General features: G+C 37.0%; 1 protein-coding gene across 1 annotated transcript; it reads left to right on the forward strand.

Annotated features, from left to right (window-relative positions):
• Positions 324-19,911, forward strand: LOC109233105 (5'-3' exoribonuclease 3-like). The gene is made up of 23 exons (XM_019398868.1): positions 324-688; positions 773-875; positions 5,813-5,889; positions 7,121-7,300; positions 7,396-7,515; positions 7,664-7,726; positions 7,844-7,984; positions 9,707-9,871; positions 10,053-10,130; positions 10,490-10,567; positions 10,852-10,896; positions 10,999-11,067; positions 11,154-11,249; positions 14,830-14,900; positions 16,228-16,356; positions 16,442-16,518; positions 16,605-16,645; positions 16,841-16,915; positions 17,088-17,245; positions 17,990-18,094; positions 18,184-18,259; positions 19,055-19,137; positions 19,354-19,911. Exons 1-23 carry the CDS (start codon positions 485-487, stop codon positions 19,571-19,573), a joined length of 2,454 nt encoding a protein of 817 aa, XP_019254413.1. The 5' UTR covers positions 324-484; the 3' UTR covers positions 19,574-19,911.

Genomic DNA, 22,772 nt, shown 5'->3' on the forward strand with positions numbered 1-22,772 from the left:
ATTCTTGATGATTTTTTAAAATTTACTTATTGAAATGGGTTACACGCGTACCACAAGACTAGTATTTATAAATTTTGGCAAAATCGAGCCCCGAACCTATAACTCAATAATCATATAACATAAAACCGTTATCAAACCGTTAACCCAATAATCCGTTATCAATAAACTAATAGGATTCTTTTGGCTCGAGTTATTGATTTTATTGATGCATGTCCCTAAAATAAAATTAATTTTTATGTATATTTAGTAGATGTTAAATTATCTTAATTTTTTAAGGTATAAGAGACTGAATTACAATGTAGTAATTCAACTCAACCCCTAAAATGTTGCCATGGTTTCAAACTCTTATAAAATCTTCTCTTTTCCAGGAAAAAACCCATTCTGTTAATTGGCATACAAAACCTTAAACCCTAGCTCAAACCCCTCTCCCTCGACTCTAGTCTAGTTTCTTACAACATTCAGAAAATATCCGAACAAGCCTCAAATGGGAATACCTGCATTCTATCGTTGGTTACTGGAGCGTTATCCACAGTCTGTTGTTGAGGTTAACGAAGAAACCCCAGCCGTCATTAATGGGGTCACTGTCCCAATTGACACTAGCGACCCTAATCCCAACGGCATTGAATTCGATAATCTCTATTTGGATATGAACGGAATCATTCACCCTTGTTTTCATCCAGAAGGCCTGGTACAATTTTTACATATACATATAAATGCTGCAAATTTTAACTTAGTCCGCTTCTATTGACCAAGTGTTTTGGAGTGTCTGCAGCCTGCCCCGGAGACACATGAGGAAGTCTTTAAAGCGGTTTTCAAGTACATTGATAGAATATTTTCAATTGTTAGGCCTCGCAAGCTTTTATACATGGCGATTGGTTAGTGAACTATCATCAGTTTTCTCAATCAATATATTCTATGTTCACGAAAACGCAAAGATTTATTTAGTTGTCCAGGTTATTTTTTTAACTGATAAATGTCAGTATGTGGTTTTAAAGCGTTCGCTTTTGCCAAAAAAGCGAGAAGCATGAGAAGCGACAGTAGCGACAGAAGCGAGCGCTTCGATATATTAAGGCTGCCAACGATTAAAAATTAAAAAAGCTCTATTTTTTCAAAACATCATTGAGCAGTACAAAAAACATGCGACTAGGGTTCCCATTTTCAACACTTTTCAAGTTCAAGACCAGGTATTTGATTTCAGTGTTGTCAAAGGCGCTCTTTAAGCGCGCTTAAGCCCTGAAGCGAGGCTCAAAACACGTTGAGCGTTTCGCCTCGCTTTGTGGGCGCTTTAGTGTCGCATCAAAGCACTAACACATACTTTTCCTTGCCAATGAGTGTAATCCTGAAAAGGCGACCTTAAACAATTGATATTTCACTTTATCATGAATTTTTTTTTTTTAATTTCTTTGACCATATATTTGTTATTCATGCTTATAATGATTATTCTTGGACTACTATGCATATTTTTACTTTTTCTCCCGCTGCGCCTTTTTTCATTAAAGCCCATGCTTTATTTGCGCTTTGCGCTTAAAGCCCCAACGGACCTTAGAGCATTTTTGCTCTTTTCGCCTTTGATAACACTGTGTGATTTCTTCCTCCTCCTTCTTTTTCTTTTTCTTTCACTGTTTCAGTCTCAAAATAGTAGCGAAATGCTACCAATTCTTTTTTCCTCCGGTTCTTCTTTTTCTCATTCTTCTTCGTCTTCTTTTTCTTTTTCTTTTACTTTCACTGTTTCAGTCTTAAATTGCAGTGAAATGCTGCCCAATTTTTTTCGTTTCAGTTGCTGCTATTTTTTTGCTTACAGTTATATGTGTTGTCTATGCAGTATTTATTTATTTATTTTTTTAGAATTCTGCTTCACTTAATTAACAAGCGCTTCGCTTCTCGCTTTAAGCAAAAAGGGGTTTGTCGCTTTTTCTCGCTTCACACTCTTCAAAACACTGTGTCAACCGGAACTTCCTGCTTTCTGTGCTCAAAGATTTAGGCTTTAACATCAAATGGAGGAGTTGGATAGCGCACTGTGTGTTTTTTGTCAACTACTCCATATCTAATAAATGGTGCTCATGCTCTTTTTTTTCCTGCCTAAAAGGGCCGCGGACATTGTGATTCCATGTTACTTTTCCTTTTTATCCTTGTAATGGAGGCCCTAAGTAGAACGATGAAACACGTTGAACAAGTTGGATGCATCACCTATCAAGGGATTCTGCAACATGGTCATCTCACACCTCTTTTATGCTGATATTACTCTTTGTGGTGCACGTTTGGAGTAGCTTATTTTCACAGTGTTTGAGGCTACTTAAGATTTACACATGAACTGCATGAAAAGCTTAATATATCCTATGAACGGTAGGGGTGGGCATAAAATATGAAAAACCGAATTCCGAACCGAGCCGTATTAATTCGGTATTTCGGTATTGGTTTATTCGGTATTTTGGTACTACGGTATAGATTTTTCGGTTATTCGGTACGGTCCTCGGTATTGAGGTTTCAATATTTCGGTATACCAAAATACCGAAACATTTAGACCAGTCCAGCCCAACACAAAGCTTATTCTGCTGAGCGCAATTATTTACCTTCTAATTTCTCATTTCCCAGCCCAAAGTATGTTACTAGCTTTATGGTCAATATCATTTTCCTTATCATATTTCTGGGTCTCAACCAGTGATACTTTCCTTGCAAATTTGAGACAGTGATTTCGTCTGTGTTTCCTCATTTTATCCCAACAACTGGTTGTCACCTTACTTCATAGTTAGATGAGATAATTAGGTCTTATGGGTTTTCTAAAGTTTGGTCTATCCGTGTCTGCGAAATTCACAACAGAGAGTTTCTTTTTGTTTGTTATGGATTCTGATTCTATATGCTCGATTTCATTTCTTTTGGCCAGCTATGTTTAATGTTTTATACTAATGCAAAAATCATTTCAATTTAGTTTGGTTGGCTACGGAAACCGTACCGAAACCATACCGAACCAAACAAAAAATACCGAACCGTACCGAACTACTTTGGTACGGTATTTGGTATGCACAATTGATTTACCGAATGCCGAAGTACCAAACCGTAATTTTTAAATACCGTACCGAAGTACCGAACGCCCACTCTTAGTGAACGGGGTTCCTGACATCACCAAAGGTTCACCCCTGTGACCTACTTGGGGTTTGCATTGGGAGCTAAAGACAAAGCAGAATCAATTTGGCAGGGTATTGTGGAAATATGTGAGAAGAGGCTTGCCAACTGGAAGCAGACTCTATCTGTAGAGGCCATACTGGTATTAATAAACATCATTTGGATTCATTGTCCACTTATGTAATGTATTTATTTCCTTGCCTGTGAAAGTTGAGAAGAAACTAGTTTCACTGAGAATTTTTTTTTCGATGGTGAGGAAATAAAGATCAGAAAGCCATTCATCTTATTAACTGGAAGTCTATTATCTTACCCTAGAAAGCTGGAGGTCTTGGTATCAGAACTTTGAGATATCAAAGTCAGAGCCCATTGATGAAGTGGCTTTGGAGATTTCAAAATGAAGAAGCAGCACTTTTGAGGCAAGTAATTGAAAGAAAAATATGGGATGAAAGGGAGCTGGTGCATCAAGAGTCCTTCACGTTCCCATGTGTTTATAGTACCTGGAAGAGCATTAGTGCTCTATGGCCGAAGTTTAAATCTAGAACTGATATTGTGGCTAGAAGTGGAAGAAGCTTTGTCTCGCATGATAATTGGCTCGGATATTCTCCCTGCAAAGATACTTTTCGTGATTTGTTTGAGTTATCAACTTACAAGGAAGCTTCTATATCACAATATTGATCTCACAACACTTGGAACTTGGATTTTGTTAGAAGATACTTGAATGGCGGGGAGTAGGAAAGGGCATGTGAATTTCAAGCTGCTGGAGACCCATCAAAGTTGGTCTAACAATGAAAATTCCTTAAGCTGGAAACTGCATAGTGTAGGAATTCTCTCTATTAGTTCATTCTATTCATCATTCACTAGTAATGTTATATTAAATAAGAGAGGAAATCGAATTTAATTCTTTGTTTTTACGAAAAAAACTTTACAATAATAAACAATTAAAATAGGAGCAAGCTTATGACACTTCTAGAAAAAAAGATCCCTTTGTAGCCAATTGTTTATTAAAAAAATTGATAAGCTTAACACAAAAGCAGAAAAAGAAATAATAATAACTTGGTCCCGGGACCATTCGTCTTCAATAAAGGATTGGACTCCAACTTTTCGTCCAAAGATTGTGATGAGTGTGTATAAAAGGTCTTTCGGTCTTTCTTTTGAACTGCTTTCCAAAGCAGCCAATGGCCGTGGTCACAGATTTGGAGATCCAATGCACCCTACAAAGTCAATTGCTTCACATGGCTAGTGATTCAAGGAATGTCTAACATTGGATTCTTTGCAAAGGAGAGGTTTTCAGTTATTTAATATGTAGATGTTTTTTATGTGGAATTTCATGAAAGTTCAGAACAATTATTCTTACATTACAAAGTGACATTTCCAACAAGGTCAGATGTTTTTATCTATAATGAGAGTGTAGTGGGTGATGCCCACATCACCACTCGAAGTGCTTCGATGCTGGAGCTTTGAAAGTTATGACAAAATGCTCAAGAGAAATGCTTAAACTTTATTTGGTGGACAATTTGGAAAGAAAGGAATCAAAGGTGCTTTGAAGGACTCTCCAACTCCATCTAAGAGACTAGTTTAACTGTTTACTTTGTTTGCTGCTTCATGTAAAACATAGGGGAAGCTGAAACTATTCTAGAGGATTTTGAATCTCTTCATGTATAGATGAGGCTATATTAATCGGTCTAACCCAATCTTTTGCTTCTTCTATTTTCTGTTTTTGGCTTTGGCTATTTGATGTATGTAACTAGCCCAGCACTCGGTCACTGCTGTTTTGACATCAGTGAAAAGCCTTTTACCTTGAAATTTAGTTGGTGCAATGTTGAAAGGTTTATCCTTATTGCCTGTTGTAAGTTTAACGTAACAGTTGAGTAAAAAATTCTCAAAAATAAAAAACATTTGAATAAAAGTAGAACCTTGAGAAAGCAATAGAAAACCAAGAAACATAGCTGGGAGTTTAGCTATCCCAATAAAGTAGAGAGCACGGGTGTCTGCAATGGACAATTGAGTTGTCTTCGTGTTAAAGTCTTATTTCAGAAGTGTTTGCAAGGAGGTAAAATTGTGTTTGCTACCTTGCCTCTCTTTTTCGCATTGGCCATTGGATGGCAAGCCCCAGCAAAGAGAAGCGTAAGATGAAACTCTTGAATTTTTTTCTTATATTACCTTTTTGATAAAAGAAATTAGTACTTAACCTATTAACCAAACTATTTTTCCTTGTGCATGTGCTACATTTCCTTCAAGAAAAGAGGAACTTATATATATGTTATGGCAAAAAGTGAAAGATATTACTAATGGTTGCCTTTGCCATAAATCAAAACATTATTTACGAAATACATCTAGAAGTTAAATGCTGTATATAAGAGATTGTGTTTACTTGGATTTGAGGTTTGAAGTAGAGATGTCGTCGATATATTTACTTAGTTATTCCAAAGGTCTGTATGATGTCACACCTATTGTTTTCTTGTTTAAATCATTTAGATCATAGATGTGGTCATTTATTTTGTAATCAGTGCAGAAGTGAGGTCTTCTGGTCTAGCTTGCTAAATATTTTCTCAAAATTTTTGCCCAGGTGTACCACTTCCATTCTTCACTAAAACATTGCGAGATGTATGATTGTCATAGGAACCATAGTGAGCAATAGCTAATTTGATTTATTTACCTCATTCCTCGACTAATGATGATATAAGATCTGCAGATGGTGTTGCACCACGTGCCAAAATGAATCAACAGCGTGCGAGACGTTTCAGAGCTGCTAAAGATGCTGGTGATGAAGTGAGTTTTTTCACCTTAAATTTATTAGTAAACCATGTGGAAACTATTCTTGATCAGATTATATTGATATGTAAAGTTTCATTGATTTGCACCAAGAAAGAGCTGAATATGTGCACAAAAGAGGACATGGGTTCCCTAAAATATGAAGGGAATCCAGGAAGTCCCGCAAAAGAAAATACATGAGTCTCTGCTTCTAATACACCAAGAGTATAGCAGTTTAAAAACCCTAGACTTCACAAAAGGAAAAAGTGTACAAGTGTTTTCACAACATCTTCTATCCCTTTCTTTCAATGAGCACCAAAATATACATAAGGGGTTAGCGTTCCATTTGTATTTGGTTTGTTTCCCCATTCACTGTCCTTTCCAGCCTTCTAGTGCATATTTTAACGGTTGCAGGAACTACCAAATCCTCCAGATACATTCGGGAACATGACCCAAATGTCCCATTCAAAGCGGCAATGCAAAAATAAGTGTGTAGCAGATTCTGCTTCAGCTTGACATCGATAGCATCTATTGCCTAGTCTGAATCCTCCTTTTTGGGATTTATCTTGAGTAAGACAAGCTTCATTCATTATAATCTAACCAAAACATGTAGCTCAAGGGGAAGCTTTTGTTTTCTAGATTGATTTCCAAGGCCATATGCTGTTCTCCCCCTCCAAGCTTCATCGTGGTACTGTTACAGGATTTTACCATGAAATACCATTTTTCCTTCTTTCCAGATTATAGCATCTGGTGTGTCAATCAGCTTTATCACATTTTCCAGCCCCTCGTTTGCTCCCACAGTGTTCAGTTCCCAATCAAAAAAGTTCCTTCGAAGGTCTAGATTTCATACTTGACCTTGTCTACTTTCGGCAACAGTTATATCTTGCTTGAGCACCAACCTGAATATTTCTGGAAAGCTAAATACAATTCTTGATCAGATTAGACAGGAATCTGGCTTTCTTCTAGGGAGACTTTTGTAAAAGGGAAACCTAAAAGTTTTGAATATCCAATTTAGGAATTTACGAGTTATCAACATACAAAAAGCAGGAATAGACATATGGGCTGCAAACGAACAACATAGAAGTGCATTCTAGAAGTGGAATTTGGAAGTTTTGACAGTTTAGGGATTTCCCCCTTTCTTTCCTTTTTTCTTTTCTATGATTTGGAAGTTTTGACAGTTAAGGGATTTTCTCCCTTTCTTTCCTTTTTTCCTTTTCTATGAAAGCAGATTGAACTTTATTGTTTTTAGGCCTCTGATACAGGGAGAATAAGAGGGAATGATGAAACAGAACGGGAAGATTTAAGTACTAAAAGGTTGGATTCAAATGTTATTACACCTGGAACGAAATTCATGGAACTGCTGTCATCTGCACTTCAATACTATATACGTTTGAAAGTGAATGTAGACTCTGGTTGGCAGGGAATCAAGGTAAGCGTACTTCTGCTGGACACTTGCTCTCATGCTCTATGGGATATGCTTTTTCCCTCATACATTATGCTTCTTCTACATCGTGATCTTTTTAGGTTATTCTCTCCGATGCTAGTGTGCCTGGTGAAGGGGAGCATAAGATAATGTCTTATATTCGCTTGCAAAGGAATCTTCCAGGATTTGATCCTAATACACGGCATTGCTTGTATGGTTTGGTAATTTGTGGCACCCTACTTTTCTTTCCTTCTCTTTTCTGCCGTACTCTACAGCAGCCTACCTTTCCCTTTTTGCTTTATGCTGAAGTGTTCTTTCATGACGTCTTTCAAGTGTGTTCTTTTTACATATTTTCTGGTGCTTCCACAGGACGCAGACTTGATAATGCTGGCATTGGCGTCACATGAAGTTCACTTTTCAATTCTAAGGGAGGTCAGTGTGTTTTTGGATGCGTTGTTTTTGGTCTTTTTTTCACGTTCTTCTGGTTATGTCATCACAACGGGGAAACAAGTTATGCTGGCTATGTAATGAATTTGTCCTTGATTGCAGGATGTCCGCAAAGATAAATCAAAATATAGAGGTCAACAGAATAGGCAAGATATGTATAGACAACAAGCAGGTAGGCACTCAAAAAAAGGGGAAGGATGCGGCAAGGACTTGGAGAACTTAATATCAGAACAGAAGTTTCAGGTTAGAAATTTGATTTAGTATGACGATGTTGTACCATTGTGTTATCAAGCTCCGCCGCTGCAGTAAGTGTAGGAATTTTGATGTGGTTGTCTTGTTCTGAAAGCTGAAACTTTAAGAACTGCTCGATATAGTTCTATACTTCTATTATGCTGCTACGAAAAATTCTTATTATTTCGCGAACTGTGGGAAATTATTCTATGTTTGTGAATCCAAATAACTGAATATATGTTGGTTCCAAGAAGGGAATTTTTCTCAGTCTAAGTAACTTCTGTTTGAATGCTGAGGCTCCATTTGTTTCTGGAAAAACATTTTCTTTCTGTTTCCTTTCATAAATTTATCTACAACGTTTTTCTCTTCCTGATTATATGTTCAAAATCCAAACTGGTTCTAGTTTCTTGTGGTTGTAAATTAAGAAAAACCAACAAATACAGATGAAAGAAAGAATAGAAGAGGAGATGAAGGTTGTGTTAGGTATGAAGGAAAACATTGGAAAACATTTTCCTTATGAACTCATTTTCCTGTTTTTCCTTATAAAGAGAAGGGAAAACATTTCCAAAATTCCTTCTCAATCTTCCCCACACCCAACCCCCAACCCACCCCCTCTCTCCAATATAGTGGTGCAGCATATATCTATGATTCTCACTCTCCTTTAGATCTAATAAGTAAAACCTAGACAGAGAAAACGAGATAGATAAATTTAGGAAAGAGGGTTTGGGTTGACGAATACCCTGTAATTGTTAAGTAGAGAGAATTTATTGGAGGACGCTATTACTGAGTGTGGAAAATTGGCAAAAGAGGGCTGATATCCCCAGCATGGTTCTTTCAATCCCTCATTCTGGTTTTCCTGCTACTTTTCTCATATGGAGTAGATGAAATAAAATTTATGTGTCCAGTGTCATACTTTTGTCGGTTAGGAGAATTGAGAACGGATTGCATAATCTTTATTATTACCTTTAGGTTCCAATTGTTTCCCTGTTATCTGACATTATTATCTGTTAATAGTATCAGTTCAATAACTCAAGTAAGGGGATTAGCAAGCAAGTATGCGTCCTGGACAAGGATACAACTAGGTTACAAGAGAGAACAAAAAATTGGTTGGCACGAGCTTGGCAGAGGAAGGATACATAGGAAAAACATGTCAATTTTAAGTTACAAGTTCGAATTTTCAATGTTCAAGTGCAACCATATTAAGTACGAAATGCACGTCTTTACTATCCATCACAAATATAGTGGTGCAGCATACATCTATGAAGAACTAATTAATTTGAAAAGGTTATTGTTAAAAAGCGATGTCAGTTTGATTACAATTGAAAATGTAAAAGACGAAAAATAGACAGCTAACTATAACCATGTGTGTCCATATTATGTGCTTCTATAACTTAATATAGTGATACATAGAAACTGTCCTGTGGTCACAGTCCACATGTATGATAATGTGGTCAATTTCTCCCTCTTTCTTTCCATGTTGATAAAGATATAGTTGTATGTAAATCATGTGAACTACCATATTTCCCTTTCTGTTAACCTAATCAAATTATTTAAGTACCTGGTATTATCTATTTCCTTGTTGTATCGTACCAAATAAATGCATTTCCAGCAAATACTTCATAAGATTGCTACTTACAGGATGTCCAGTCTTTACCTATACTGAACATTATATTATACTATACTATACTATACTATACTATATCTTTCTAAATTTCTGCTGCTGGATCTTTTCAGTTTCTTAAAGTATGGGTACTCAGAGATTATTTGGGATACGAACTTCAAATTCCAGATCCAACTGTCAAACTAGACCTGGAGCGACTGATAGATGATTTTGTTTTCATGTGTTTATTTGTTGGAAATGATTTTCTTCCCCATGTGCCATCTTTGGAGATATCAGAGGTTTGTATTCTTTGGATGTTAATTAGTGCTTTTCTCATTTAGCCTACAGTACTAGTTGCCCTTTGGTTTTTGGAGCTAGAATTTTGCTGGCAAAGAGTTATGTGTTGGTGTTCATATTGAATGTATCTCCTTTGTCCCATCCGCTTCAATTCTGAATGTTCTTTTAATTGTGAATCTCTAGGGAGCCATTGACTTACTGATTGATGTCTACAAGAAGGAATTTGTCAATATGGGTGGCTATCTTACTGATTCTTGCCAGGTACAGAATAATCTGCTTCTCTGTGTTGCTCCATTTTCATTTCCGACCTATGCCACGTTTCCATATGTACTTTCTGTCTTACCATTTGCTCGTTCGTATACCAATTGTGAAGGCTATTGTGATGATTTATTGTATGAAGCAGACGTGACCCTTGTTTGTCTGAAATATGCAAGGTCTGGTCTTTATTGATGTTAAATTTATAGGTGTGTGTGAAGGTTTGTAAATCTTGTATCCGATCATTAACTAGTTTTAATGCCTGACAGAACTTCTCTGGCTCTAAAGTTGTCTAATCCGCATGATATGTTTGAAGCACTTAGTAGTTATATTTGATTATGGGCTTTGCCTATTCATTACTGCAGGTTAATTTGGAGAGGGCGGGGCACTTTATACAAGCCATTGGTTCTTATGAGAATGCTGTCTTTAGGAAGCGTATCCAGGTTTGTCTGTGATGTCATTATATCATGCCATCCCAGTTTTGGTAGATGTGGGGTTCTCTTGGCTACTATCTTTTGGGGTTGGCAAGTCTTAACCTTTGTTTTGTACTTTTGCTACAATTTGTGTGGTCACCTCTCAGTGACGTGTTTTCTTTTTGTTTGAGTTGAACTCTTTATGCAATATCTGTGGTTCTATCTTCTCTGTCAGAAATGGAAGCATCATCGTTAACTCTGGATTTTTTAAAACAGTAAATATTTTATTATAATCAAACTTTTTATTTATTCAGGTACAGAAGCATTGGGGGATACACATGCAACGCCCTACATTAAATGTGAGAGTGATGTGTTGAACACTTAACCTTATTTGAAGTTCTTGATGGATAGAGAATCTGGTCAATGTCGTAACCCATGTTTGGTGATTGTCGTTTACACAGTTGGCTGTTCAGCAGAATCAGGACAAAAGTAACCATGTACAAGCCAAGACCCTTTCTGTGGTTGATAAGGTCTCTTGGTCATCCTTTTATTTCCATTTAGGTTCATTGAAAAAAAACTTCTAGAATATCCTGAGTGGCTGGGTCTTATTTATCAGGTTAAATTAGGAGAAGAGGGCTGGAAAGAGAGATACTATTTGGAAAAATTTGAGGTTCAAACCGAAGAAGATTGCGTCAAAATTCAAAGGGATGCGGTAAGCAGATTTAATATCATATACGCCTACAGGACATCATCGTAACCCTCTGGTACCAACTTAGTACCATATTTTTTATATCAATATATATATATATATATATATAAGACTTTACCAGTTGAAAAATAAGAATGTCATATATGTCCTATAGACTGAATGTTTTTCTGAAGGTGTTGCAGCATTGCTTAAAGCACTACCTTCGTTTAGATGACATACCTCTTTTCTTCTTGAAGAAACTTCTTCCTCATTTCTCATATTTCAATATCTCAATCATAAATTGCTAAAATCAGTGTTAATTTGCACTTGGAGCTTTGGAGCTTGAGAGATTCTCTAATGGAGGAAACATCTAGAAGTGAGAAGAAGAGAACATTTCAGAGAAAATGATAGCTTTTGTTCATTATCCACTGAGAAGGAGGTCGTTATATACAAGACTCAACCAACTAACTAACTAATTAACTTAGCCAACGAGACACTGCCACGTCAACATCACTAACTAACAATTACAGCTCACTAACTAACAATTACAGCTCATAATACCCCCCCTCAAGTTGGAGGGTGCAAAATGTTTAGACCAAGCTTGCCTAGAAGATACAGATGTTGAGCTTGGCTCAACCCTTTAGTGAGCAAATCAGCTAACTGATCCTTAGTGTGCACATAGACTATTTTGACATCACCGGTCTTGATTTTATCTCGAATGAAATGGTAGTCGATCTCTATATGTTTCATGCGTTCATGGAAGATTGGATTTGCTGCAATTTGCATAGCATATTTGCTGTCACTCAGCACTGTGACAGGAACCTGAATGGCAACTCCATTTCCCTAAACAGACCTAACAACCAAGTTGCCTCTGCTACAGCTGAAGCTATACTTCGATACTCAGCCTCACCAGAACTTTCAGACGCTGTCTATTGCTTCTTGGACTTCCAAGAGATCAAGGAACCTCCAAACTTTATCACATAGCCTGTAACTAACCTACGTGAGTTGGGACAAGCAGCCCAATCTGAATCGCACCAACAACTCAACTCAGTTGCAGGTTCAGCCTTTAGCCACACTCCTTGACCTGGGGCATTCTTCAGGTACCCGACCACTCTATGGGCAGCCTCCCGATGTGACCTTTTAGGCTGCTGCATGAATTGACTCAAGGTTTGAATGGCATAATCTTGAAAGAGTAACCGCAATATCAGAAGAAGTTCTTCCTTGATTCCTTTGACCTGAGACTGATAACTAATGTCTGGCCTTGTGATGGTGACATACATAAGTTTGCCAATCAACTTCTGATATAGAGTAATGTCCTTGAGTACCACATCTCCAACAATACCAGTAGCTTTATCATACTCCACTGTAGTCAGCTTCAAATTGGATTCCATAGGGGTGATAGCAAGTTTAGCTCCACTAAGGCCCATGTCAGAAATTAGTTCAAGCACATACCTCCTTTGATTTAAAATGACCCAAGCTTTGGATCTAAGGACCTCAATCCCCAAGAAATATCTGAGTTCACCTAAATCTTTTAGCTCGAATTTCTGATGGAGCACCTGTTTTGCCTTAGTGATCAAATCTGCACTACTATCTGTAATGAGTAAATCATCTACATAGACTAGATAACCACCATGCCACCCTTCTCCCTCAAGGTAAATAGAGAGTAATCATGACTACTCTGAACAAAGCCTGGCTCAAGCAATGCCTCTGTCAGCTTAATGTTCCACTGCCGGCAGTTCTATGTACACTTCTTTACAGAGATCTCCTTGCTAGAAAGCATTATAAACATCCATCTAGTAGAAAGACCAACCTCTAGACACTGCTAATGCTATCACTGATCTTACTGTCACCATCTTGGCCACAAGAGAGAAAGTGTCATGATAGTCAAGACCTTCCTATTAACTATATCCCTTTGCAACCAATCTGGCCTTGAATCTCTCTACTTCTCCATTGGCATGATACTTAATTTTGAACTTTATCCTTAGAAGACTTCCTAGCATGAACACCATCTTTTGACAAATTCTCAGTTGCTGCTATATGGTGAGTAACACCAGAATCGACAATCCATTCATTTGTAATAGTACTAGACATTAGGCAAGTAGCAATACCTGCCATATTAGCTTGGCTATCATTGGTGTCTTTGTTTAGCAGGCCTAGAATTTGTTTGTATTGCTCTTCAGTGAAGTAAGGTCCTTTTCCAGCCAAAGTGCCTTGTAGATCAGCGGCTGAAGAGCCTTGGGACTGAACATCAGCATTTCCACAGACATTATTGACAGCATTGATAGATTGTTGAGTTCCAAACTGTCCTCCAAAGTTGCCATTGCCACGACGAAATTGTCCACCAGCATTGTTCTTACCAAACTTCTTTTTTCCTTTAAAATCTTTAGGATATCCTATGATTTTGTAACAATTTTCCTTTGTGTGGCCTTTGAGTCCACAATGTTCACACTGCATTAAAGTTTCTTACCCCTGTATCCTTGACCCCTGCCAACTTGCATGGCCATTGGATCATTTTTCTCACTTGAAGAGCCCAGACCAAAAGAATGTTGAGACTCATCCTCAATCACCATAGCATATGCCTGATTAATAGATGGTACATTGGATTTCAACATAATTTGTCTTCTAGCTTGATTATAGGAATCATTCAAGCCACTAAGAAATTGTAAGAGCCTTTGTTGCTGAATATGCTCAACATAATCCTTTGAATTAGGGGCACGTACCATGGCGTCATACTCATTCGCAAACTTTCAATTTAGTGAAGTAGGCAGAGACTGAATCAGTACCTTGTGATAAGGCAGCAATAGCTCTGTGTATCTGGAAAATTCTCATTCGATTGACTTTATCAAATCCCTCTCTTAAGTCTTCCCAGACCAAATGAGCATTCGAGGCATACACAATACCACTAAGGAGCTCTGTCGACACCGTGTTCATGAGCCATGAAGGAACAATTGTATTACATGTCTCCCACTGTTCATGCAATTCTGTATTACACGACTCCTTTGTGTAGGTGCCAGTCACCAACCCTAACTTTCTCTTTCCCAATAGAGTGATCTTCATTGTCCTGCTCCAAAGCCCATAGTTCTTAGATCCTGTGAGCTTCACAGGAATTAGGACAATACCAGGAGTGTATGACGGACCAAGGTACAATTGATGTGTATATGGAACTGTTAATTCTGCCATTGGTGAACTCAGATTCAAAATACACGTACTAGACGAAGGATCAATAAACTCGAGGAAGCTGCCGCAAATCATATTGACTAATTCGTGTGGATCACCAGCATCGTCCGCTCTGATACCATGCTAAAATCAGTGTTAATCTGCACTTGGAGCTTGGAGCTTGGAGCTTGAGAGATTCTTATGGAGGAAGCTTCTAGAAGTGAGAAGAAGAGAACATTTCAGAGAAAATGATAGCTTCTGTTCATTATCCACTGAGAAGGAGGTCGTTATGTACAAGACTCAACCGACTAATTAACTAATTAACTTAGCCAATGAGACACTGCGACGTCGACATCCCTAACTAACAATTACAGCTCATAATATAAACTGATAGCTCCATTTCTCTCATCTAATCTTTCTTTATGATTGTGTTCTTCCTGGTATATAGGTCTTGAAATATGTTGAAGGAATATGTTGGGTCATGCATTATTACTACCAAGGAGTGTGCTCCTGGCAATGGTCTGTCCTGCTATCTTCTTTCCTGACTTGCTGCTTCTTAGCATGAGCATTATTTGGTTTTATGTCATTAACATGTCAAGCTTTGTTTTTAGTGAACTTTCCTGAGCAATTGATGATTGGTGTTTAATTTTGTTTAGAAAACTCAGCTAAGTGACCCTTAATCGGATTGCCAGTGGGTCAATATGGTACAAGTCTAGTGCATCTTATTTTGACAGCTGGCCAATCTTTGACAGAAGAATGCATGAATCTGCAAAATGTGATATATCTATATTTGGAGCTATCTAGGCGTCAAGCAGTATGCTAATTGTTGTTCCTCTGGATAGTATCAGCAATCATTTCTGTGCAAGTATCTAGAAAATAAGGTTAACTATTACCTAAATTTGGTGAATTCGGTACAGAATTTAAAACATTTGGAGTCTTTATTGAAAAATTTAAAACATTTGGAGTCTTTATTGAAAAATTTAAAACATTTGGAGTAAATGTATCAGCAATGTGCTGGTTGGAGTAGCCTTCTTTGTGTATGGTGGGTTGTATCTAAAGAAGTATTCTTTGTGTTCTTGACATTGGTTATCTTAGCGAATTTCTTCATTGGTGAAACCAATAAGACGTAAAACAATTATTCACTTTATCACAATAAGAATTAACCAAGAAGTTTGCACAAACTTTTCAGAGCCTATTTCATCACCGGAAGTGCTATGTTATGTTTACCAAACTAATCTTGCAAATAGCTAATCCTCTTGCACCAGCTGGTTGTTTATTTTAATTGAAGTGGAGCCGATATACTTCTAAACAACCGGAGTTGGCCACACAGGAGTTCTGAGATATTTTTGGTAGCATGTTTTGATCTGGTAGAATTAACTTATGATTTTTAATTTGCTGTAAGGGGGATGTTTCTTACTTTTCTAACCATAGAAACAATTTTTTTTAATAGAAATACTTAAAGGAAAGTCTCTATTCCTTATTGAATATCTTGTGTTAGAATATAGAAAATACTAGGCAGATTTGTCTCTAGCACGAAAGATTTCAGAAGTATATGGTTTTGCTCTACCCTTTTCTGGATAAGGATGGTTTTGCTCTACTTTCTGCCTTTTTATTTCAGCTTTTTCTTTCAGGAAGTTTATTTTGATCGGGTCTTGACCATGTTGTTCATTGGTTATTGTTAGTAGTCATTCTTCCCTCCCCCTTCTCCTTCTATGCGTGTTATCTGATCCATTTTGGCTGTTAAATTGTTTAGGTATTTGGTGTTGCATATTTTCCATTAATTAGCTATTTTTGCCAAATTGGGAAATTAATGGCGCAGTTGTTCTGTTTTGATATGAAACTGCAGGTTTTATCCTTATCACTATGCTCCATTTGCATCTGATTTTCATGATCTTGACCGATTGAAAATCCACTTCACAATTGGCAAGCCCTTCAAGCCTTTTGATCAGCTAATGGGTGTCCTTCCAGCTGCAAGGTATTAAAAACCTATGCTCTTTTTGATTTGTGTAGATGGTTTTGTTCTTCATTTCTTTGTATAACAGAGCTGGTGTACATGACAGTGCACAAGCACTTCCCTTTTCTTACAGGAAGTTGATGACAGATCCATTGTCCCCTATTTTAGACTTCTATCCTAGTGGTAAGGTGGATTTTGAAAACAAAAATTGATTTCATTGCTTAACGAATATCCCTTCCTTGAGATGTATTAAAAACATATTTCGGCAGATTTTGAGCTTGATATCAATGGGAAGAGGCATGCTTGGCAGGTAATTTCAGATAATCTACTTTGTTCTTACAATCTATTGCTCATATCACTTTCTACTTCTAGTATCTGAACCTGCTGTGGATCCCTCTTTTTCCCTGTCCAATTATCGTTCCTCATACAAACCATTCTTTTTCTTTTTGAGTTAATTAACTGGGAAAACATTAAGGATGATACCAATGTTTCTTGTGGTTTGTAGGCTGTTTGTAAGCTGCCATTTATTGAAGAGAGCCGTCTTCTATCTGAGATTGCAAATGTTGAAGATACTTTAACGGTAATGTAACTAATATTATAACTGAAGAATAATGTTGCAGATGCCAGCAGTAATTCTTGGAATTGTTTGAGCGTTGGCAACATTGTTTCCCATCACAACATCTAGCCCCTGAACTTTACATCTATGTATGTCTGACATACACTTAATTCTCGTACTGTTTATTGTGATTTAGGTTGACGAAAAGCACAGAAACAGTCTCGGCCTTGATATGTTGTTTGTTTACTTGTCACATCCTCTAGCAACGAAGATCCCTGCTTTTTGTGCAAGGAACAAGGACAATCCAAAGTTGCCAAAGGCTAAAGTGAAAAGGAAAATCAATCCCAAGTTCAGGTGATATGATCATGGCAGGTGCCATTCAGGAAGTGGACTTGCTCTTGTTATATCTGTTTGTGAGATTTGAATAGTTTGGAGAACTGAGGAGTGACTTCACCATTTTCACTCCGTTGGCACAGATTAAAATTGTTGCTTGGGGCATCAATTGGTAGAATCATGTGCACTCTTTGTGGCTGACTCACTATATTTAACTGCGTACATCACGTAGCAGATTCATTCTTTCTTCCCCGTAAACTTGGATTAAGGAACTTGGGAAAAGCTTTTGCTTCTTCTTATGTAGTATCAAGTGAAGCTGTGTTCGGCTATTGTTCTTTGGGTGGTTAGGTTCCTCTTATTTGCCTGAGAAGATTTCAACTACTGGTAGTACCTTAATTGGAATTAAGTGTCTCCTTTCTAGCTAAGCTGGTTCATTTCTGCCATTGCCTGAAACTGTTGCCCCTATTAAAACCAATCTTGTTATACAGTTATAGTGGGACACGGTCTGGGAGGGTGCTCTTCTTGCAGAATCCTAGGGGACACAATATAACTGGTCTTTCATCTTTACATGTATAAGAGTTAACCTAAGTTTGTTAGAAAAGGGGATGTCTTTTGATTTTTTACTTTTGGTGTCTTCCTGGGTGTTCTATAATAGTTGCATTACATGTGCTGATTGCTGATTCTTTTTCCTTGTAAATAAAGAAAGTATTCCAATACTTGTCAAAAATGCTCTGCCACTAGATGCTGACTGATTTCTTTTGGCAGTCATGGAATGAATGGATTCATATATCTTTCTGATAAGCCTGTATGTCCTGTTGAGATCTATCCACCCGTTGAGGACATGGATGTGATAACAGATAATAAAGTCATGTACGTGTTTTCTGAATTTGTTTGCTTCAAATATGCAAAAAGTAGGGCTACGGTCTTCTCTTGAATGATTACATTTTGATGTTCTGCAGATCTGTGTTTTATAAAGTCCCTTCTTTCCATCCTCACATTCCTAAGCCACCAAAAGGAGTAATAATGCCTAGAAAGGTATGTGAAGGCGTTTTCTTTGGGGCTTTTGGCGATCATCAATTGTGCTTTCTTATATGCACGACCGTTATTTTGTGGCATTATTATTGGAATACATTTTGTATAGGGAACATCTATATTTTTTAGCTTCTCTCAATTGTTATCCTGATGAATAGAAAGATAGCTTTGAAAAGGTTAGTATTTTGTATTTCACGTCTATGATATAGATTTTTCCAGTTTTCTGGTGAAATTGTGTGAAGGTTTGGAATTCAAGATTTAACAACTAAGAATATCAGCTACATGTTTTAATTAGGACTGAGGAAAAGATAGAAAATTGGAACAAAATATCAGAACTGCCTGAAGTCCATGGACCAAGTCACCACCACTTTAGTTTGACACCCCTATTTTGTGAATTGGATGAGATATGTAACTGTGTATATTGAGTTCATTTCACATCGACTTCTGGTGACCTAAGGCAGACATAGTTAGATGAGACTAAAATAAGCAGTTCCGCAAAGTGAAAAACTTAATGTAATTCCTTTTTTTTCTGTGTGTGTTGTAGTCTTAACGTTTGCAGATGTCCAAGTCTGCTGTTTACCTCAAATGTGCAGACATTTCTTTACATCTTAAAAGTATTTGCTTAAGATGGCACTTCTAGTTATCAATCTTAGTGTTACTGCGCGGCTCAGTCGATGAAATGACGAGCTAAACATCAACCAATCACTTAGTCGTAATATCATATCCTACATGTCATATGATACTCTTATATTTTTTTATTTTTCTTGTTTAACTTATAAGTTCTGTGTTCTCTTGTAGGTTATCTCTGAGGATGGAGTCCAGCCTCAACCTTTATTATGGCACGAGAAGACAGCTGTTGCTGAACACAGATATTCTAGAAGGTAAGATGTCCTGTTATATATGTTTTCTCAAATATTCAGCTTGGAGAAGGTAAGACATCCTGTTGCATATATTTTTTCAAATATTCAGCTTGGAGACAGTTGCTTGGATTTCTCACCATGTGAGATATGCAGTCAGTCAGAGTAGTCATTTTCAACAGCGCTACAAGTAGCTGTTTAAAAACTCTGATGATCTCTGCTGTGTCATAACCTATGCAGGTACATACCCCACAATTCTGTATCAGGACCTCGTTTGGCAAAATTGGCTCATCAGCTTGTATCAGAAAACTGTTTCCTGAAGCACCAAGTGAATGGAGATGGTGGCAATGATAGCCACAGTAAGAAACGAAAGAAGCCGCGTAGTGCTGATAGAAAGAAGCGTACCGGTGCTGAAAGAAAGAAGCGGAAGAAGCAAAGACAAGAGACAGTAGTGTGCTAGCTTCGTTGGAACCACCAAGCATTACGCCAAGCCTTTCCTTGATGATTATTGGTGTCAACTTGTAGTTAACGTTGAGTGTCATTTGCTTATTGCATCAAATTAGGATAGAGGCCTCGGCAGGATGATGAGGAGGGCCTAAATACGAGGCTGATCTCCACGTAGATCTGGTGACACAAGAGAAATCCCACAAAAGTGCGAAGGGTGTAATAACTTATAGCTCCTAATTCATTTTGTCATTCTACTTTTCCTTTTCAATCTTATTTATTCTTCTGTAATTTGCATATGCTTATTAGTTCCAAATTTTGATTCTAAATTATTCATCATTAGTTGCAAGATCATTCTGCTGCCTTTAGTAAAAGATGTTTTGCCAAATTCTGGTTTTACGATCCTTATATTAACGAGCTATAATTATGCAAGTGGGTAATAGTATCAATTACCTGTTTTATACTTGATGCATTTTGTGGGTAAAAAGGGACACCAATTGTGGTGAAACATGATCAAGCAGCTATAACCATTACTTGTCCAAAAACATACACGAGACTTGGAAAGCTGAAGCAATTCTAGATTCTACTTAGTCCATTGTCAATAACTGTTGGAAAGCAACTGCTCTTCCCACCCTAAATGGCCCTGTCGTACTTTAGTTCACTTCACGATCGTAGTCGGCACATAGGAAAATACGCAGTTCAGAACTAGATAATGTTAAATTAAGAGTTAAAATCTTCTTCTTCAGTTCCATGATAGCGGATGAACACTTGATTTGAGCAAGCCAGAAGGTTGAAATGGCTCATTTTCTTTGGAGCATCGGTATATAAAAATAAATGAAACATGTTTTTGTTGGGTACGGGAAACAAGATTTCATATTGTAATTTAATAAGACTAGATGGTGTGTGCCCGTGCTATGCACGAGCATATGCCCGTAATTGTTAGAATTTAATATTAATGTACATGAGATGTAGGTGCTTATATACATACATGGAGTTAATTCAGCAAAACATAAAGTCAAGCCAAACGAATTAGACTCATCATCGCACTGTTTCAGCCACAAATTCATTGAGTTACAAGACTTTGGTGTATTGGCTATCACATTTAACTGTACAAAATAGAATAGTAGAGTGAAATTTTAGTACATAGTTTTATATATTCTTTGTATAGAAAAAAAATTAGGTGAGTTGGTAAGTGGGCGTTTGGACATAAGAATTGTGAAATTTCAAAAAAAATTTTCAAGTGAAAATGGTATTAGAAAATTAGAGTTGTGTTTGGACATGAATATAATTTTAGGTTGTTTTTTGTTTTTCAAAACACGTGTGTACACGTTACAAACTCAAAAGCGAGCTGCAATCTAAACTTCTTCAAGCTGAAATATTTTAACAAGAAAATGAAGGTAACTTCGTCTACTGTGAGTATTTGAGTCCTGCTTAAATTAAAGACACACAAAAGTAAGAAAATTGTTGACACTTATGGATCCTTGAAACATAAATTATTATTCCATGACCAAGGAGAGGTTCCACTGACAGATCAGTTATATTCCAAGCAAACAAATTCAGCATGCAATGAATTAAACTTGTCTATAAAGCATTCTAAGAGATCATTAAAAGAGTTAGGTGCTTCACTTGGTCTGGTTAAAGCCATTTTGCTATCACTTTTTCTTACAACATATATTTGTTAAAAAAAAAAAAGGCCAAATTCCTATAACACATCAGCTGGCTTAAGATGCCATGCAACTCAAGTTAATATGTTTTTTGAAGGAAAATATTTTATTATAAATTTCCGAATGATCTTTACATTTCTTTATTTCCTCCACACATCTCCACACATAAAATAAGCTATCAATACCTTTATTTATAATAGTAGGAAACCTATTTCAACTAGAAACAGGAAAGTCTATTCCTATATTTATTCTAACTGCAAATCCTATTTAAACATGAATTAAATAAACCAAATCCTAATAACTAAGGTTTCCTACTACAACTTTGAATTAATTTTTCAATATTTTTCCGTAATTCAAAGTTGTATACGTTTGACTTGTTCGTTGTGCAGTTACGTTGGAGCACTTCTCTCCAACTCTCACTTTTGATGAAGCACATGTCTTCATCCCTCGATTTGTTGAAGCACCTGTCTCCAACTCACGTTTATGCACTTGTCACCAATCCAATTTTGTTGAAGCACCTGTCTCCAACTCACGTTGATGCACTTTGTCACCAACCGTTGATGCACTTTGTCACCAACACTCAATTTTGTTGAAGCACCTGTCTCCAACTCACGTTGATGCACTTTGTCACCAACCCAATTTTGTTGAAGCACCTGTCTTCAACAACCGTTGATGAACTTTGTCACCAACACCCAATTTTGTTGAAGCACCTGTCTTCAACACCCGTTGATGCACTTTGTCACCAACACCCAATTTTGTTGAAGCACCTGTCTTCAACACCCGTTGATGCACTTTGTCACCAACACTCAATTTTGTTGAAACACATAATCAACTTCCAACTTATTTAAACCTCTCTCCAACTTTTAGAGAAGAGTTTCTTCATCTTGTGCCATATTTGTTTGCACGTCTTTAAACTTTTTTTTTGAATCTGTCATGAAACTTTTCATCGAATAACCTAATTGAGTCGACAGCTATCTATGATTTTGCCAACATATTTTTTGGCCAGACGGGCGACACACATTGGCTAGCGCCGCCCGCCGGCAGTGGAAGCTACTTGATTCCCTTCCAAGATCGTAGAAGCTCTGATACCAATATGATGGAAAATATTTTATTATAAATTTCTGAATGATCTCTACATTTCTTTATTTCCTCCACACATCTCCATACATAAAATAAGCTATCAATACCCTTATTTATAATAGTAGGAAACCTATTTCAACTAGAAACAGGAAAGTCTATTCCTATATTTATTCTAACTGCAAATCCTATTTAAACATGAATTGAATAAACAAAATCCTAAATAACTAAGGTTTCCTATTACAACTTTGAATTAGTTTTCCAATATTTTTCTTGTATCGAAGAAGTGACAGGAGTCGGTTAGAAACTACCAAGTAAGTTCAGTAAAACCAACAACAAAAAATTGAAGACAAAATCATTCTTTCCTAAAGTACCTACAAAATAAAAATATAGGACATGCTAATTCATTCCAATTTAATACGAAAGATGATTATTAAACTAATACTAAATTTGATAACAGCTTTTTGGCGCATT

Source organism: Nicotiana attenuata, chromosome 10, assembly GCF_001879085.1.
Source record: "Nicotiana attenuata strain UT chromosome 10, NIATTr2, whole genome shotgun sequence".
NCBI classification, from domain to species: domain Eukaryota; kingdom Viridiplantae; phylum Streptophyta; class Magnoliopsida; order Solanales; family Solanaceae; genus Nicotiana; species Nicotiana attenuata.

Coding starts and splice junctions, on each gene's coding strand:
- LOC109233105 (XM_019398868.1), top strand. CDS start 485: ATGGGAATACCTGCATTCTATCGTTGGTTACTGGAGCGTTATCCACAG. Junction 7,727..7,843: donor ACTTTTCAATTCTAAGGGAG/GTCAGTGTGTTT, acceptor CCTTGATTGCAG/GATGTCCGCAAAGATAAATC. Junction 18,095..18,183: donor ATAACAGATAATAAAGTCAT/GTACGTGTTTTC, acceptor GATGTTCTGCAG/ATCTGTGTTTTATAAAGTCC.